The 19,442-nt window shown below is 39.1% G+C and overlaps 1 protein-coding gene and 1 non-coding gene across 2 annotated transcripts; one reads left to right on the plus strand and one right to left on the minus strand.

Moving 5' to 3' along the window:
* Window positions 1–686: 686 nt before the first annotated feature.
* On the plus strand, window positions 687–17,624 carry LOC132413402 (UDP-GalNAc:beta-1,3-N-acetylgalactosaminyltransferase 1-like). The gene is given in 3 exon segments (XM_069540010.1): window positions 687–1,740; window positions 16,996–17,123; window positions 17,439–17,624. Coding segments are annotated over 3 exon segments (1,314 nt in total). The 5' UTR covers window positions 687–740.
* Window positions 2,032–2,133, minus strand: LOC132413425 (U6 spliceosomal RNA). Its single transcript, XR_009516723.1, has one exon. It is a non-coding gene; the product is annotated as a U6 spliceosomal RNA (small nuclear RNA).
* Window positions 17,625–19,442: the final 1,818 nt, after the last annotated feature.

Raw genomic sequence — 19,442 nt, forward strand, 5'->3', positions numbered from 1 at the left:
GAACAAATGTTCTTATAAAATAATAAATATGTTTATTCAATAAAATTTAGAAAATGCAGAAGAAGAGAAAAAAGAATCACCAACTCTCTTACTCCCAACAAACAGACAACCACTGTTAACCATTCATTCATAAATGCATATTAGGGGGTTACTATGTGCCTTTTGATATGTTTCTTTCCAGTCAAGATTATACAATTAAATAATAATTAATAATAATGGATTCCATTTTTTAGTGCTTATATTTTACCAGGAAATATTTACAGATTATCTCAGTTAATCTTCATAACAAACCTAGGGAATAGGTGATACGTTAATACCACTTTAGAGGTGGAGAAAGTGAGTTTCAGAAATGTTAAGTGACTTGTCCAAGATGTCAGTATTAATATGGCCTTGGAAAATGGGGAGAGGGGAGGGTCGTCCCTCTGCCCGCGTTGGAGCAGGGTGCGCGCGGCGCGCGGAGAGTTCATGGCAAATCGTTTAATTAAAGCATATGGAACACGGGAAACAAAAGACTTCAACTAGTGCTTTAGTCTCACCTGAAATTCTACAGGCATGTATCTCGTAAGCAGTATATGGCAGAGTTTCAGGCCAATCTGAGAGTCTTGTTTTTCAGTAGAAATTTCAAGCATCAGTTTTGACTACCACTTGCTATGGAATGTTCAGTTGATGAAACTGAAGGTCTTTCACTCACAAGAAGTAAATCAAGAACCCGAGGCTCGCGTTCTCCTGAGCTTCTGTGAATGGCCCCGGCGCTCCGAACCACCCTTCCGGGTGGATGTCACTGAGATCCCTGGAGCCTCCTGCTGCCGTCGCTCCTGAGTTTCCCGGTGATGTGGTACCTCAGTCTTCCCCACTACAATGTGCTAGAAGGCGTGAACTGTATGTACTTCTATGACTATGAGCCCATTTACAGACAAGTCTTCCGCTTCACACTTCGAGAGCATTGGAGCTGCTCTCATCAGAATGCATGTCTTGTCATCCCGGTGACCTCACACCCCTCAGATGTGAAAGCCAGACGGGCCATTGGAGTTACTCGGGGTGAAAAGAAGTCTTGGTGGAGATATGAGGTTCTTACGTTTTTCTTATTAGGCCAGTAGGCTGAAAGGGAAGACAAAGTATTAGCATTATCCTTAGAGGATGAACACCTCCTTTATGGCAACATAATACAAGATTTTTTAGACACATACAATAATGTGACCTTGAAAACAATTATGGCATTTAGGTGGGTAACTGAGTTTTGCCCCAACGCATGGTACATCACGAAGACAGACACTGGTGTTTTCATCAATACTGGCAACTTAGTGAAGTATCTTTTAAATTTAAACCACTCAGAGGAGTTTTTCACAAGTTATCCTCTAATTGATGATTATTCCTATAGAGGATTTTACCAAAACCCCCATATTTCATACCAGGGGTATCCCTTCAAGGTGTTTCCTCCCTACTGCGGTGGGTTGGGTTATATAATATCCAGAAATTTGGTGCCAAGAATCTATGAAATGATGAGTCACGTAAAACCCATCAAGTTTGAAGATGTTTATGTTGGGATCTGTTTGAATTTATTAAAAGTGGACATTCATATTCCAGAAGACACCAACCTTTTCTTTTTATATAGGATCCATCTGAATGTCTGTCAACTCAGATGCATGATTGCAGCCCATGGCTTTTCTTCCAAGGAAATTATCACATTTTGGCAAGCTATGCTAAGGAACACCACCTGCCATTTTTTCCCCTTATATCAGTGTTTATTTATTTTGTTGTTTATTTTTTTAGCATCTTTATTGGAGTATAATTGCTTTACAATGGTGTGTTAGTTTCTGCTGTATAACAAAGTGAATCAGCTATACGTATACACATATCCCCATATCTCCTCCCTCTTGCGTCTCCCTCCCACTCTACCTATCCCACCCCTCTAGGTGGACACAAAGCACTGAGCTGATCTCCCTGTGCTATGAGGCTGCTTCCCACTAGCTATCTGTTTTACATATGGTAGTGTATATATGTCCATGCCACTCTCTCACTTCGTCCCAGCTTAAAAATATGGAACGCTTCATGAATTTGTGTGTCATCCCTGCACAGGGCCATGCTAATCTTCTCTGTATCGTTCCAATTTAGTATATGTGCTGAAGCAAGCACCCACGTGCCATTATTAATTTGACATTCTACCCAAAGCCTAGAGAAGGGAGGGATACTTTGTGGAGACCGTTAAAATTAGACTGTGAAATCTCCAATGGAAAACTCATGGGAAGGTCATTGTGTGGCTTACACGGAACCAAAACTCATGAAGAGCCCATAGGCTGGATACTGGAGGGTTGCACTTGACCTGTGGTTTATTTTGACAACAATCAAATCAGGCCTTTTAAAGATGATATTTAGAGGAATTAAACATCTGACAAAGGAATAGGAGGTTTTTGTTAATTAAACAAACAATTTGAACATGTCATTCTATAGATTAGAATTTCTTAAATGGGTTTCATTGAATTATAAGCTCATTTGTCCATAACAACAAAGCAGTGTGAAGCATTATTCATTGAACAATCTAGTCAGTTCAGGGTTTTGTGTATATCTTACATGGATTACAGTTTTTAAAATACATAGTTCTGTGTAAAAAAACTGAAGTTATACTGAATAAAATTTCATCTGGTTTTGGTCATTTGGAAGATACGTCAGGATGCTGCAGTATTTCAGAGTTATCAATTATTGTTTAATGTTACTTAGAGTTTTGCACTTTTATGGGTGTTTGAAGTTATGGTTGTTTCAATACTGTATAAACAGAATAGTGAAAATCACTCTTTATATTTAAACTTCTTTTCCAGTTACTTCACTAATGAGTTTATTATGAATAGCTCCATTAATGTGTAGTCATTGGCCATTATTGCATATCAGTAATCTCTTGAACTTTGATAAATATTTTGTCATGGTAACACAGAGAAGAATTAAAGCAAGAAGATCTGAATTACTGTCTTGTTTTTAAAAATATCATCCCCGGTGTTTTTAGATGTCACTTCATCTGTCTCATTTTTCCACCTGGAAATTAGGAGTAGTATAGAATGCCAGGCAGCATGTTTCCTTTTGGAAAGGACTCTGAAGCCAAAAAGAAAAGAGAGAATGTGGTGGCCAGAATATTATGAAAGGAGTGTCATATTTCAGTGCTTGAGTTGGAAAGAGAAGACTAAAGATTCGAGCTGCATTGTTAACTGCTCTGCGTTTTTTCTCGTTAACAATCAGTTTGAGAATAAAAAGAAAACAAAAAAACACAGCTGCTATTGTTATTAGTTTCACATCAAGAGGAAAGCCCTACTATGTGGTCTAAAATCAAGTCTGATTTCCATGTCATGGTGAAGCACGTTTTTTCATAGGAGAGATGATGTAGGTCACCTTTGACCTGCTACTTGGTCAAAGAGGGGCACCCCTTGCCCCCATATTCTCGGGATTGTGCGATTTCCCATTATGCCTGATATGGGACAAGGGATTCCTTTTATCTGGATTACATGATGGTGAAAGATCAAATCTGTTGGCAGAAAATATGAACGTGAAAGTGTATAGTCAGCTCTTGTAATGCTCATATATTTATAATTCTCCTATAAGAAAAGCTTAATTTCAGTTAGAACCATTATAATGTTTGATTCTTTATAACAAGGCTATTTCCATCTCCCTCATCTCAGACCTGATCCAGTTACAATAAAATCAATCAAATGAAAAAAAGAAAATGGGGAGAAATTATACTGGCTGAACTTCCAGTGGAATGAATTATTTTGGGCTAATTTTCTGCCATGGTTGTGAGAAATCAATAGATTTTGCAGAATTTTGAAAAGCAGGCTTTACTGATGAAGAACATGTTTGGCTGCCTGCAACAGAAGGAAAGTCAATTATAGCGGCTTCATACAACATACGTTATGGTTTTCATCTAACAACTAAGCCTAGACCCAGGGTGGTACAGCACATTCTGTCATTGTTCCAGGCTCTTTCCTCCTTTGTACTTTCCTTGACACACGGTTTTACCCTCGTGTGTGTCACCACATGGTCACAGAATGGCTACTTCAGCTCAACCTTCATGTCTGTGTGTCAGGAAGTCACTGAAGTGGGAAGGAAATCCACAGAAGCTTTCTGCTTATATCTCGATGGTCAGAAATATGTCCCAAGGTCACCCTTATCTGTGATCAAGGTTGGAATATGGAGGGTTTATTTTTCTGGGCACACTTCCACCTTAAACAAAATCTGGATTCTCTCTAGCAAAATCCACTACCTCATGTATATTTAACAAGTAGTTACATGAAAATAAATTTCATAATAAACTCAACGTAATCTCTTGAGGCAGAGCAAGAGATCTGCTTTTGGGGAAAAAGGAGTATGGGAAAATATAGTGCAGCGCTATAGCACGTGAAACAAAACCCCTTGCTGTTGAAATTTGGAGAGAAACAAAGTTCATCCATTAACAAGGAATTTCCCAGTTGTGTGGTTTGCCTAGAGGATCAGGTACTTTGCGAGCTCAGCATTGATCATCCTGCACTTTACAGCTCTCTGCAGTGTCATTATTATGGTTCATTATACTGTTGGCAACTATCTTGGCCAACCTTGAAGATGAGTTCAAAAAGGCCTTGTCCTGCAAACACTCCTCCAGCTCTGCCTACGCTAAGTCAGCTAGGTTTATCTCCCATCAGCAAGTCATTAGGTGAGAAAAGCACTAAAGGAACTCAGGAGCTAAGGATCTTTGGTGCATCTGCTGTCAGTGCATCGGAAGCCTCTGAGCTGGGTACTTCTATCCCATCGCCAGTGAGCGTTGCTGGATTCCACCAGCTGTTAATCCCTGCTAAAGTGCTGGTGGATAAGTTAAAGCAGTGTGTCTCAGATTCTTTTCCACCAGCATACCCTTAAGATATGGAACTAAACCTGGGAAGGTGTTGTTTGTGTGTATGAGGTGAGGTAGGGTGACAGCAATGTGTGTGTGTGTGTGTGTGTGTGTGTGTGTGTGTGTGTAAAACATGCCACCTGGCATGATTCACTTTTATTCTGGGAAACATCCCACAATTTACCTAGTGGGGAGAGGATTCTTCCACTCTTAATTTACAGACTTCTGTTGAAGTTCCAGGGTGGGTGTGACATTTGGCTAATTCTATAGCTGGCCACCATGATTCATTCAGTGACCCAACCGGAGTCAGTGAGATTCAAGGTTTCTTTTCTCCTGAGATTTCTAGGAAAGAGACTCTTGCTTTTTTCCCCCTGAGATTAAAGACAGAGAAGATATAAAATATGAAGCTTTGGCACTCATCTTTTGGTTATAAGAATACAGTCAGTACGGCGGAGGGAAGATTCTGAGAGAGGATGAAGAAAAACAAAGTCTAGGAGACATCTTTTGAGTCTCTGGACAAGCTGTATCTAAAGCCAGTCCCGTTCCTGGACTTTTCATTTATCTAAGCAAATATTTTGTGTGTGTGTGTTTAAGCCACCTGGGTACTTTGTGCCATTTGAAACAAACAAATGAAAATCACTAGCACGAACTCCATATCCTTGAAATTATTTGAAGTTTTGGGTTTCAGCCTAACAATTTACACACACTTAGCATTCTCCTCAACAATATAAATATATATATATATATTTAAAAAGAAAATGTGTTTAAATTTTCATTTAAATCACTTCACTTTCTGCATCAAAATTTTCAAGTGAAATTTATTTTCCAGGAGGAGATGTCATATTTATTATATAGTTTCTCATTCCCTTGACACAATTCTGCATGTGCCAGGTGGTAGATCTACTGCAATTTTAGAAACATAAGCTTGAAGAGCTGTGCATACAAGTATAATAGGGAACTTCTGAATACAAAAAGTTTTCAGAACTCAAAAACATGGAATTATAATGGTAGGATAATAGGCTTTGGCACAAGAAGACCCATTTGGGACTTTACAAATAGGCAGTACTCACTCCATCCACAAATAAAGCTTTTTTTGTAGAGGAATACATAAATATAAAAACTCCATAAGCTAGTAACCAGTGGGGTTCACAATCTGAATTTTAACAACTTTATTGAAATAGATCTGTGTAAACAGAGGTATCCCACGTTATAAAGTGTGACACCTGACGTGGATGGAAACCAAACATAATGCTAATGCTTCTGGGAAGTGTGTTTCCTTTTAAAAAAAATCCTCAGGATATTATTTCCCTGTAGTACAATGTGTTTTAGGTTATGGACTACCAAGACCAGTTTTTTCACAAAGTTAGATTAAACCCCTGTAGTACAATGTGTTTTAGGTTATGGACTACTGAGACCAGTTTTTTCACAAAGTTAGTTTACACCCCTATTTTTCAAAGGGTTCAGATTTGAGGTGGGTGTGAAAAACGGTATAGATGCTCGATTCATGCTCTGTGAAAGTCCTTCTTTCCTATCCAGAGCCCAGTGTGCATAAACTGAGGAAAATTGCAGATGACCAAGACATCAAGCCTTTCATCAAATTTCTTTCAAGTGAACTTCTGAAGCAGAAGTTCATTTACCATAGAGTAGAATACATTTGATTCAAAGGGGTTATTTCAACATCTGTATGATTCCAGAAATCCTGAAGAAATGAGGGAAATTCAGCCAAGTATCCTGATGTCTTTGTTCACTTATTAGCTAATACTTCAGTAATGGAAGGCATAAGGATTTTTGTCTTTACGTCTTTATTCATTGAACCTTAAGGCAGCACTGAACTCTAGGTACTGTGGGATCTCTTCTGTGGTCACTGGTCTAAAGAACCTCAATGAAGGGCTTCAACATTTCCGCCTCTTTCTCTGTATTTTATTTTCATGAGCTTTCTTCACATAGGAGGCTCTAGAATACTGTGCAGTGGTCACAAAGTAGAGCAAATAATTTAATATCCCACCTTCAAATCTTCTGCAATAGCAAAATCTTAGCAAGAAAGGAGAGTATCACTCTTCATCTGCAGCTCTTATTCATCTGACCTGAAGGGTACTGGCTCCAACATTTGCTGTTTCGTTTTGAACCGCAGTATTATATTTGAACATACAATGATTTTTTTCCCTTGACTGAGCCCTACTTTGGTGATTTTCTTTTCCAGTCAAACTAAGGAACTTAATATCACTTTGCTACTACAAGGATAAATGGGCAAGAGAAGTGTCTTTCTGACATCAGGAAATATTTGCAGGGATCGTTTGTGTCCCAGGACCCTTTTGGATTTAACTTATCCCCTGCAAAAGAGAAAGTGTTGTTAGCTGTCATTGCTAAGAATAAGACGTCTATGTAGCTAAGAAAATAGCTACAAAAACTTCATATTTTCAGCAATATACGTACTGAAGACATTGAGAGCTATCTAGAATGTTTTATTAATGTTTGAATCACAAGAGGATTTGTTTTTCACTGCATGCAATGAGGGCAAACAAACAAAATTATTCAAGAACTCTGTTTTCCCATCCCTTATTTTCTCAAGTTGTCCTAATATGATGATGTAACTTTGATCCTTGGTAGACGGTAACTATTTGGGTACTCCTCAATCTTTGTATCCACTTAAATGCTCCACAAAAACTATTGAATGTGCTTTCGAGAATCTTATCTTAAAATAATGCCAACTTACTAGTTCTTTAAGGATATACAAATGGAAAGGAGTGCTTATGTATTCATGAAAGTGCTGGAATAACAAATAGCAGTTATGTGCTCTAGTAATAAGAGGACATCAGTTTTAAGAAAATGGCAGTGCTTAATTGAAGTCTACAAAATACGATTTGATCCTCTCTCCCCCCTTAAATCTTCCAATGAGAAGTAATGAGTGGGTCCAGAAACCCAAGCAGAGAAAAGAAAATTTATGTTTATTAGATGTCTACCATGTTTTAGGTACTTTACACATATCAGTTCATTTATATTTATATTTTTTATTATAGAAGCAAATGAGGAAACGTGCATTAATCCAAATAATTCTAGTGATTCAAGAACCACAAAACAAAACAGGGAAAGGAGGTAACTTAATTTATGGCAAAGCCTTGATACCTATTTTGAAAAAAAGCGATACGTCTGAACAATGACAAACATGATGCTGTGACTATACAAGCCCTGGTTCCATGGCAACACTGTCCCAGCCAATCGTGAAGAAGGCAGCCTGGTAATGGAAGAAGAAAATAAGATCTAAACTTTCAGACACTCGTTAACCTGTTCCTGTTCCTGGAAATATGTTATATTCCAATTGCTATCTTTACTTCTTATCCATATATCCTCTTCTTCTGTTTCTGATAAAACACACATTTTAATTTATCATTTGATTATAGGTCAAACAGTTCAAAAGTGCTTCTGAAGAAGTTCTCCCACCCACCAACTCTGTTCTTACTCCCCAGAGGTGATAATTTTTTGTGTCTGTTGTTAGCGTCATCGGTTGTATGCCCATAATTTTAAATAGTATTGTTATACTTTTACTTGTTGATTTTTAAATAGCATACTGTCCTATGATGCCACATGATGCAAGATAAAGATTTAACTCACATAAACTATCGGAATGGTGAGTGCATCTGGCAGGTAATTTGCATTTCTCATACTGATATTAAGGTTACACTTAACCTCATTAATGGACTGGAAGGCATCCCCCCTTTTTTATCTTCTGGGAGAGCAAGCATAGCATAAGAGATATTCACCTTTAAACTTTGGTGGAATTAACCTGTGAAAACATCTATTTCAACTTCTTTAATAGCTATAGGACTTTTCAACCTTTCTCATTCTTCCTAAATCAGTTATACATTATATCTCACTAGGATTTTGTTCATTTCATAAAAAGCTTCAAATTTACTGGCAAAAAAACTCAGAATTTTCTCTTACGTATTAGTATCTTTGTAATTCCTGTTGTATCTATACCCTTTTATCCCTAATTTGGTTTATTAGTATTTTTTCTTTTTTTTCCCTTAGACAGCATAGTAAAGATTTTTTACTTTATTAGCCTTTAAAAAAATTGTTTTGGTTGACCTTCTGTATTGAATCTTTTTAATTTTATATTCACTAATTAATACTTTTATTACTTGTTTATTAAACATTGGTTGTCGGTGTTAACAATTAGCCTATTGATTCTTTTTTTTATAATTTACTTATTTTGTTTATTTTTATTTTTGGCTGCGTTGGGGCTTCATTGCTGCATGCAGGCTTTCTCTAGTTGTGGCGAGCGGGGGCTATTCTTTGTTGCGGTACGTGGGCTTCTTATTGCGGTGGCTTCTCTTGCTGTGGAGCATGGTCTCTAGGTGCGCGGGCTTCAGTAGTTGCGGCACACAGGCTCAGTAGTTGTGGCTCGCGGGTTCTAGAGCACAGGCTCAGTAGTTGTGGCACACGGGCTTAGTTGCTCTGCAGCATGTGCAATCTTCCTGGACCAGGGCTTGAACCCGTGTCTCCTGCCTTGGCAGGCGGATTCTTAACCACTGCGCCACCAGGGAAACCCAATATTTTTAACTTTATCTTTTTTTCTTTTTAATTTATCTTTCATTATACTTAAAAATTTTTTAATTGGAAACATTCGTTTTTAGCTTTTTTCTAATGTAAAAATTTTAAAACTAAATTTTCCTGTAGATACTGTTTTTACTATATGGCACAACTTTTGATAAACTTATTATATCCAAAGTTATCTTTCAGTTATAAAATTATAGTTTAATTATTATAATTTCATTTATCTTTCCGTTTTTATTTCTTCTTTGACCATGGGTTATTTAATAGTGTTTTATAAAAATTTCCAAATGTATGGTGCTTTAAAATTTCTTTTTATTGATTTTTTAGAATTGTGATCAGAATATGTGATTGGAGTATTAACCTTTGAAATCTTTGAATATTGCTTTATAATCTTAGTGATAATCAAGTTTTGTAAATGTGTCAGGTTTTCTTGAGAAAATATGAATTCTCTACTTGTTGAGTATAGTTAGATCAAGCTGGTTAATGGTGTTGACACTCCCCATTACTCCAGAAAAACCATGGTGATTTGACACCCTATAGGTGAAGGAAAAACAGAGGCTGAAGGAGGAGGAAGGCGGTTCACAGGGAAAGACCAGAGTCAAGTGTTTATTTTAAAGAATAAAACAGAGTTTCTAGTATTTTATTTTAGAAGTAAAACAGGCTTTGGAGTGAGTCCTCTGCTTTCAGATAAGGCCAAAAATATTTATAGTACAAATGTAAGTTATAATATAAGACATAGACTATGATCCATCTTCCTATTATACCCCATATTCCACAGCATTTAGGAATTTCTATAGATTATTTTATCTAATCCTCTTAACAAATAAATGAGGTGGAAATTATTACCGCTTTTACAAATGCTACTTACTTAGTAAGAACTTAGCAATTTGTACAACATAATCTGGTTGGTCAGTGACAAAGGACTAGAATGACCTCTGGTCCAACCCCAGAGCCTTTCTCTAAACCATTAACCTCTTCTGTCAAGTACTTGTTAGACTTTGTGGATGACACAAGAAAGGTGAGATTTGTTCCTGCTCTCAAGGAAGGACGCTGTCATCTGATTAGGGACACATGTCTCATGTCCTAAAAATAATTAGAAAATGGAACTAGTTAGTGAACCAATAAAGTTCTAACACAAAATTCATGTGCCAAAGTAAGTATCTAGTACAATGCCTGTGGTATTACAAGACTCACAGTGAGGAGAGGCCATCATTACCTGCAGTTTTTAGGACAAGTTTCAAGGAAGAGGTGGGATTTAAATGGATTCAGGTAGGACTCAGATAAATAGAGGAAATATGTTCAACTGGACTGTCGCACTGAAGGAAGCATTGCTTGATATATTCTGCATAATTTGAGCTGACAGATTGAAAGCATGGCAGGATTTGCCTAAGTAGAGTAAAGGGGAGAGGGCTGTCTTGACCAAAGGTGCAATGAATAGGGATAGCTATGATGTCTGGGGGCGGTGGAGTAGGGAGCAAGAGTGGAGGGGGCACGAGGAAGTGGAGGGGGCACGAGGAAGTGGAGGGGGCACGAGGAACTGCAGGAGGCAGGGGTGAATTGGTTACGGTGTGTCAAGGTTTGGACTTGGCCTGAGGGAAAACGCAGAACCACTGTGATTTTCTTTTCTTCATAGGGTGTGATACAGGAAATAATCTCCCTCATGTCGAAATTCTGGTGGACTGGAAACTGTATCACAGGAAAGAACGTCTCCTATTATCTCACCCTCTCTAATACATTTCATCATTTCCTAACCCCCAAAGACTGGAAGATTTTGTTTTGGTTCGACTTAAATCTCTTTTTTCTATATTTTAACTTTATTAGAGTATAGTTGATTTACAATGTTGTGTTAGTTTCAATCACAGCAAAGTGATTCAGTTACACATACACATATATTCATTCTTTTTTATATTCTTTTCTCATATAGGTTATCACGGGATATTGAGTAGAGTTCCCTGTGCTATACATAGGTCCTTGTTGGTTATCTATCTTATATATAGTAATGTGTGTTAAATCTTTTTTATTGGAATTTTAGTCCATTTCCTCTCTTGTCTTCCCTCCCTGAAGGTGGAAAATCAATTGCGATGTTTTTCAACATAGTTTGATTTTTAATACGTTCTTAATTTCTGAATGGCATTTTTGGAAACCGTAGTTTTATTTATCACGTTAACAGAAATCTGACCACCCTTGTTGCCTGACCTTGTTTTCCCTTTTTGAGGAGGTTGAGTAACACACATAACACTATCAATTTAATGAAAAAAAATCTGTCAAAATGATTTGGCTTCCTGAGGATTGATTCAGTTGACTGAATTTTCTACATTTCAGAAAAACCAGTTATTTTTATGACATGCAAATGCAGCCTAAATTTTGGTCTCAGAATTGCTGAGTTCAGGAAAGACTGCTGAAAGCTGGGAAGCCTAGTCAAGCATTTGCCTTCAGCTGTTGAACTTACGAGGATCTGTTCTAGATAAAACTAAGTGACACTGTGCTGAGAGTAATCCTGACACACATTAAGATGAAAAAGTAAGAGTCTATCTGCTGACTCCTAGTGTTAACCAGAGTTAATTAGGGGCTTGTGAGAGGCCGGCATGAAACAAGCTATTCCAAAGTGAACTGAGATATACTGCACTTCCGCAACACCTGACTTCTTAACAGCAAGGTGAACCTCAAGAACACAGTTCGTATAAAGATTGGTTTGCATTCCGTAAAAATATTTACATGTTAGGAATTAAGTGCATGAGTGTGTCAGTTATTTCTCACCCAACGAAGATCTTGGAGAATTTCTGTTTCCGGAAAAGAAAACTAATAACAATGTCCATTGGAGACCTGATACAGCACTTTTGTATATGCTGCTTTCCAATTTGAGAATTTATATTTTTGTTGCAGTTTTCTTCCAAATGACAATGAGGCAAGCTGTCCAGGTTCTGCCACTGATGTCATCTGAGGGGCTGGGCTGAAAGAAAACAAACTTGGAAAGCCTTCCCACAGAGCTGTAATAGCAGGGGTGGTCACTAATATTTTTTTTGTCTTTAAATGTCGATATTGAACTTTCCTTGACACTGAACCTTGTATTGCTGGGTATTTTAAGTTGTTTATCCAGAATCCGACACACTTTAACCTACATAGTTCTGGTGATAATTGCTGAATTTCCAAATTAATAGGAAAACTGGCACAATACTAGATATCAGAGTTTGCTATTTGTGAAATGCCAATTTTCTGTAATTAGGGAAAATTGCTAATTATCACTGGATCTATTCATTAATATTTGAAGGAAGAAAGATAAAAATTAATAGAAATGCTTTTTTTAGTGGCTGAAATTTTTAAAGGCTACTTGCTGGGCAGTTGTGAGGAAAATTGAGGCAGCTTTACCTAAATTTTGTGATGGAATGTTTAAAATGAGAGACTTATACCTCACTTAACTAGTACTTCCAGTGTTCAAGTGCAAATTGGAAAAGTCCCTACTTAATCGCGTAATACCAGTACCTTTTCATGTAAGGTCAAAGTGGCCCTGGTTTGTTAAATAAAGAGGGCAGAGTCTTCTACATTTATTTAGTGTTATGAAAAGAGGCATTTATTTGCAAGCTTTGCCTAAAGCAATGCTAATTCTCACTGTTATATTACATAATTTTAGGAATATGATAAGCTATGAACGATAGCATTGAAAATGAGCCGTCATTTTCAAAGTTTATAGAACGTTTACCACAGATAGCCTTTTAAGTCTTATTTCTAGGTATGTTCTTTGACCCCAAATAAAAATAAGTACAAATGTAAGTGATGTTTGAAAGATCTTAAATCAGTTTTTTTTTTTCTTTTCAAGAAGAGTTTAAAATATGTGCTCATTAACATCAGGAAATATCAGAAAATGATAAACTTTTTTTTAAGCCAATGTGTGTTAAAAAAAAGTCATTACGAGATAGTGAATTATTCTTTTATTCAACAAATATTTTCTGAGCCTCTACTCTGAGAATGGAACTTGGGCAGAGGGAGACTAGTGGGTTTTTGGACTAGATGGACAAAAAGGAAGAAAAAAAAGTTGGTAAAGAAAGCTGGTGATCAGGGTCAGGCTGAAGCTGAGATGCGCTTGTCTGTAGGGGAGAGACCAAGAAGACACAGTGATTACAGCAGTGCCTGTGAATTTAGGGTCAGGGAGAAGGTGAACACAGAGTCAGGGAACCAGTAAGGATGATAAGCTGAAAACTTGGAAAAAATGTTCTGGATGGATGGACACAGGGACATAATTCAGTCCAATTCAGAGCAGTATTGATTGCGTTCCTACTAGGTGTTGAATGTAGTCCATTTTGAAAACTTAGGTAAGAAAAATTGGTGAATACACATGATATTTTACCTGTGATGTCAAATATTCTCTCTCCTTCACATTAGATGGTGGTACTGAAGATGAAAAGTTATTGCTAGTGGACGTCAGACAATATTTTTCACCTTAGGTCACCCAAGCTTGAATAGCATCTTGTATTTGGAAGGGATCTCAGATGTAACCTAATCTCACCTGCTACCCCATGCTGAAGGCCCTGAGGACAGTTACTCTAGTAGGAAAGGTGGCCCTTTCGTAAGGATCCTGTTGGATTACTGAAGGAAGGGGAGCTTGCCGTTGGTCTATGTTATTCCAGCCTGGAAGCAGCGATCTGGAGGAATAGCCTCAGAACCTTCCTTAACGGATAGGTTTTCCCACACTGTTATCCTAGCTTTGCGCTACTGGGATCAAGTTCCAGTCTGACAATGTCTTTCCCGATACCTGGCACTCAGAAAGTAGTGCAGTTTCCAGTGTGCCCTGATCAAGAAGAGTCCAGGGAAAGCTGCTTAGGTTATTTCACTTCAGTTCATACTTATCAATATTTATGAGACTGTTTGGCTCAGAAAAACCCCGCTGGCCACTTTATCAGTCCACCAGAGTTCCTAGCTGTAAGCAACAGAAACTTACAGTGGCTGATGTATGGTGAAAAGAAATTTACTAAAAAGATAATTGGGGAGCTTACAAAATCTCTACCAGGGCCAGAGAACTAGGCTCAGAGCTTAAGCAGCCAGGAATGGAGCCCAAGGTGACATTTCAATTGGCTTCCGGTGGAGAGGCCACTGCCCCTGGGGACTGTACCCTCGAGCTTTACTTCCTGCCCCACAGAACTTGGAGCCTGGAGCTGCCCCTGGAATGACAGCAGCCACTGCCCGGATAGCAGAGCCGCTCTCCAACCCGTGCTATTCAGGCTCTTGGTAATGCCTAGGACTCATGTCAGGACAATGGCTGCGAAAATGGCACAATGCACCAGATGAGGGGAGACTTCTCGAAACATAGGCAGAGAGTTCAGAAGCTGGGCAGCCCCAAGACTGGCAAAATTACCGTTGGTGCCCTCTTACCTCCTTACTTTATACCCTCTCATCTTAGACTTATGTAAAGACCAAAATTCTCTGTACCATGTTTACCTTTTTAAGATGGCCTCTGGTAGGTAGGGGATTAAATGCTTCCATTTCTGAATAATACTTTTTCTTGCTATTTTAACTACAGACTGCACGCAGGAGTAAGAATATCAAGGACGTTATTTTTTAAAGTAAATAAGTGATAATGACACAGTATCTAAGATTTACTGTGTTTAGCCTCTGTGGGTAACCAGGGATCATCTTTTTTTCAAGTGCTCAGAAATCATGGGCATTAACAGACGAGAAAGTGGAATTGTAATGCTTTGTACAGCATTCCATTGGGGAACTTTATTTATTTAGGAGATAAGAGTTTAGAACCTCTTTCCCTTCATACCTGACCACGCATTATAAGATCCACAGGACAAAATATAATCCTATGAAATATGGAACATGCTTAGTCATGCAGCTCCTTTACAAGACCATCACAGATTTGTGACGACAGACTTAGATAATAATAATGCAAAATTCATCAAGTGCTCACGGCACTGTAAGACATCATCGCGGGTGCTTTATGTCAATTAACTTACGTAATTCACAACTGCCCTAAGAAGAAAGGTTGTTCTTATCCTATTCTCCTCTATATGAGGACATTGAAGCAGAGAGAGCAAGTTACCCACCCAGGCTTCTACATCTCGTTAGTGGCCAGCGCCAGAGTGGAAAGCAGGCAGTCTGACCCCAGAGCCCAGAGCCTGACCCACTCAGTCCAGCTGCCTGTTAGAAAAGCACACACAGTGATGCTATCAGGTTTCTCTTTGGCGGGTCAGAAGCAGCATTCCTGCAGTAAAGGTACTTTTGCTCTGGTGGTTAGCACTTCTCAGCTGAAATGAGAAGCCGTTTTACTGCCACCGGTACAGAAAAATATGTCGACCTTATTTTTCCTCTCAGTGCGATCTCAAATGCAGGGAGCAGTGTGGCTACCCAGTGTGAAAAATATTCCAAGCATCTCAACTGATAAATTCTAATGGAGCTCCGATGCCTTTTGCGACTTTGTTCAGATTCGTTTAGTGCACCAAGCATAAACTGCTTAAATCTTTCACATACAACCATTCTATTGCCTATTAATTAGAACCGTCTTTTAATTGCATTGGCGCTTCAGAATTAAGTCAATGTAGTTACAGGGATAGAATCCCCTGAAGGAAAAATTTCTCTTTATAGGAAGCAAGTGATGTTAAAAACGACAGAAGCAGCAAACAATAAAAATCCCCATAACATCTCCAAAACATCCCCACAAAAATCTCCCTAAATCATTTGAGGATAAAACTCCATTTTCCTAGCTGCAGATTAAAATACACTCGATACTAAGCCTCCGTCCACACCCCTGCTGTGTTGGCTGTCGTTGAAATGTTCTTTCTGTGTCTTCAGCTCTCTCTCTTTTAAAACTGATTTCTTCTCCCCAGTACGTGAGGTAACCAGTATCCTCCTACTGTTTACAGACTCCTCCGTCAAAACAGGAAAAGATCACAAGTCAGGCTTTGCCTTTTGATGGATTGGTTCTATTTTTTATTTCACTGATTAAACATTACCTCATCCAAGCATTTGCATTTTAGGTCATTTCAGCTCTCAGTGTCTAAAGGAACGTCAGTTATTGACAGAGGTTGGGGAAATTGGAGGCAAGGCAGGAGGGGTTGAAATCATTCAAATGTCCTGAAGGTAGACTTGCTTTAACATTTTGGGGGAGATGTTGAAGTTGGGCATGGAAACGTTTATAACTTTTCTCCCTGACCTTCCAGAGGGACAAAGAGATAGCAGAGATTGACAGAGACTTGGCCCTGGGTTGCTGGTGGGTCTGGGGCCCTGGCTTCTCCTGCCCTCTCTGGCCGCCCCCAGGCGCACTTGCATCACAGGCTCATCGCCTCACAACCTCCACCTCGGCTATACCCCGATTCTCCCTCCCTCTCACCAAGAACGCCCTAAAGTATATAGGCTGATTACCATCACAAGTTATTGTAGTTAATGTTATAAAGTTCCTGACACCTATTCATCACTGGACCTATGGCTATATTCAATGCTGCCTGGATCGTGTTGCCTTGAAAGATAATCCTACAAACACCCTCATACCGCAATCTATGGCCTATATTTCAAGTAGGATCACCTCCTTGCTCTCTGGGGTTCTGAGTCAGGCTTTTTATAGTTCACATAACCTAGATTTGTGAGTCACTATGTACAATAAATAGCATTCCCCTGCTACCACGAGTCTTGGAATCAATGCCAGGTGTCACTGCCGTTGACACCCCTGCTTGCTGACGACAAATGTGCCATTGAATTCATGGTCATCCGAAGTCTCAGTTTCCTCGTCTCTAAGGTGAGATGGTTGGTAGCTTTCTAACACTTTTCTTGGTATCAGTGGCCTGTCTCTTGTTTAGCTTTTATTCTGAATGAAAACTTTTAAAGAACTTGCATTTCATCTTACACCCCAAGGTGCATATTCTGTTTTGCTATGTTTCAGGATGAAGCTCACACTGAACTGGAAAAGAGGAAAGAGCAAAGGATAGCAAGCTGGGGAAATTAGGGGCCACATGCTCCATCTCATGGTTCTGAATAATGAGAAAATGGGCAGAGCAAAGGGGCAAATAAAGAAAGATCTACTTGTTCACAACTGTGCTCCTATCCTCTGAAGCATGTTGTTGAAGCCTTGGAGACATCATTAATTTCTCTCGCTACCTTCCTCAAGCCTGAGTGGCCAGCCTTGGAAAGGTGCAGCCGGTGTTCTGCTGTTACAGACGACTCTAGAGCCCATACTGGCCTGGAAGAAGTTGGAAGTGAAGTTAATACCCAAGGAATAAGTGAACGCTGGCTGCTATAGCAGAACATTCCAGCAGAGCAAGGGTGACCACTGGGGTAGTATGTGGTCCAGGGTTAGACAGGATGACATTGAAGGGACCTCATTTCTCTGATAGTCAACAAAACACCACACATACGCTAGAGCTACGTTTCCTTGGTTTGCTTGGTTTAATCTGGTCTCCCTTGCGGCTTCTTTCCTCATACCTTGTCTCCGTGTTTTAAGGACCTATTTGGTGTTTGCACCTTCTTTTCCATCTCTTCAACTCCCATTCAGCCTCATTTGTTTTTCTATTTCCCTTTCTTCCTTTTTTCTTTCTAGCTATTAAGGCACCTGTCATGTATCAACCCCCAGGGGCCCGAGTGGCAGCTTCCTTAATTCATGGAATGCCTAATTTTACCCACTACTTTGGAGATGGGGCTAGGTTTCCTTTAAAAAGGAAAAAAAAATTCCCTGGTAGTGTCTGTTTATATCTCTAAGGCTCAAATAATTGAAAACAGTATTGTTTGAGGGAAGATCATTTCTAATGAGCAATACACAAGGAAGAAAATCTGATTTTCCCAAGTGAAATTCCTGACAGACCACGAACTCTGCAAGAAAGAAGCAGAGCACTTCTCTCTATGGTGACCAAGGTACCGTGTCTCTAAGCTGACATCACAGAAAGGTCTTTGTGCATAAATAGACCATGTATTAATAAAATAATATTTATGATTCAGCCTTTTTCTTTCCTTTTAAGTATCAAGCTGTAACCTAGAGGAACAAAAATAAAAGAAGTTGATGTCTACAATATAACTGTTAAGGGGGAATTTGCTCCACTGTTATTTGGATGTAATTGGTACTGAGCGGTTGTAATTGGGTCTGTGCTTGTTCACTTCAAGGGTTCCATGCTATTTCTACTTGAACCCATTTTTTTTGATACCATTCAGCTCAGCAGTGCCAGCTAACTCTTGTTATGTAGTTGAAAAACTGTGGCCATTAAAAATAGGATACGGTGTGATTTTGTTTTGCAGCACTGCATGGAAAATCAGTTGCTGTTCATAACAGCTCTGTGGTTGGTTGATTTAAAGCAGGGGGGTGACTTGGAATTGACAAGCAGACAGTTTGTGAAAAGGGATATTGTATCTTTAAGGCTTTCTGACTGATTGTGTTTAACTGCGCCACGCAGCAGGCAGTAATTAGGCTGTAGCTTCACGGAGAGGCTTAAAGCACCGGCTCTGGTTCTCATTTCTCCAGATTTTTTTTTTTAAAGCACAAACATTTTTTGGATTTGGAGCCATGATAATGTTTTAAAACCGTGGGTGTGTAAGTGAGCAAATGAAAAGCTGACCCTAAAGGCTTCCCGTGCAGACTGTCTCTGGGAATCACCCTGTACCGATGGACCCTCGGGAGACCAGACAGCCGCCCTGGGAAGCAGTGAGAACGATGATAGGAGCACAGGGTGCTGGAGAAGGTCAAGGTGCTCTTGAAATGAAAGGAAGGCTGCTCTTATGACATGACACGGTTTCTTCTGGCCCAGTTCACAATGTTAATGAGACTAGTTGAAGCCTGCTTCTAAGATTGATAGACAAAGTGCCTAATAATTTTTATTTAGGGGAAAGAGAAATTTTCCTTTACCTATGAAGTAGAAAAGAGATTTGTTATAGAAACAAATCAAAGAAGCCATTAGTTTAAGGAATACTTTCCATCCACGGCTCTACCTCTCTTGCTACTCCCCGGCCCCCTGCCCCAGCACCTCTTAAAATACCCCATTGCTGTTTTGAAAAGCGGCAAACATTGTCAATTATTATTTTGGTAAAGCCCAAGTTTCAAGTTTTTCAGGCGTTTGTTATCACAGAGGAGCAG

Source organism: Delphinus delphis, chromosome 17 (genome assembly GCF_949987515.2).
Source record: "Delphinus delphis chromosome 17, mDelDel1.2, whole genome shotgun sequence".
Classification (NCBI taxonomy): domain Eukaryota; kingdom Metazoa; phylum Chordata; class Mammalia; order Artiodactyla; family Delphinidae; genus Delphinus; species Delphinus delphis.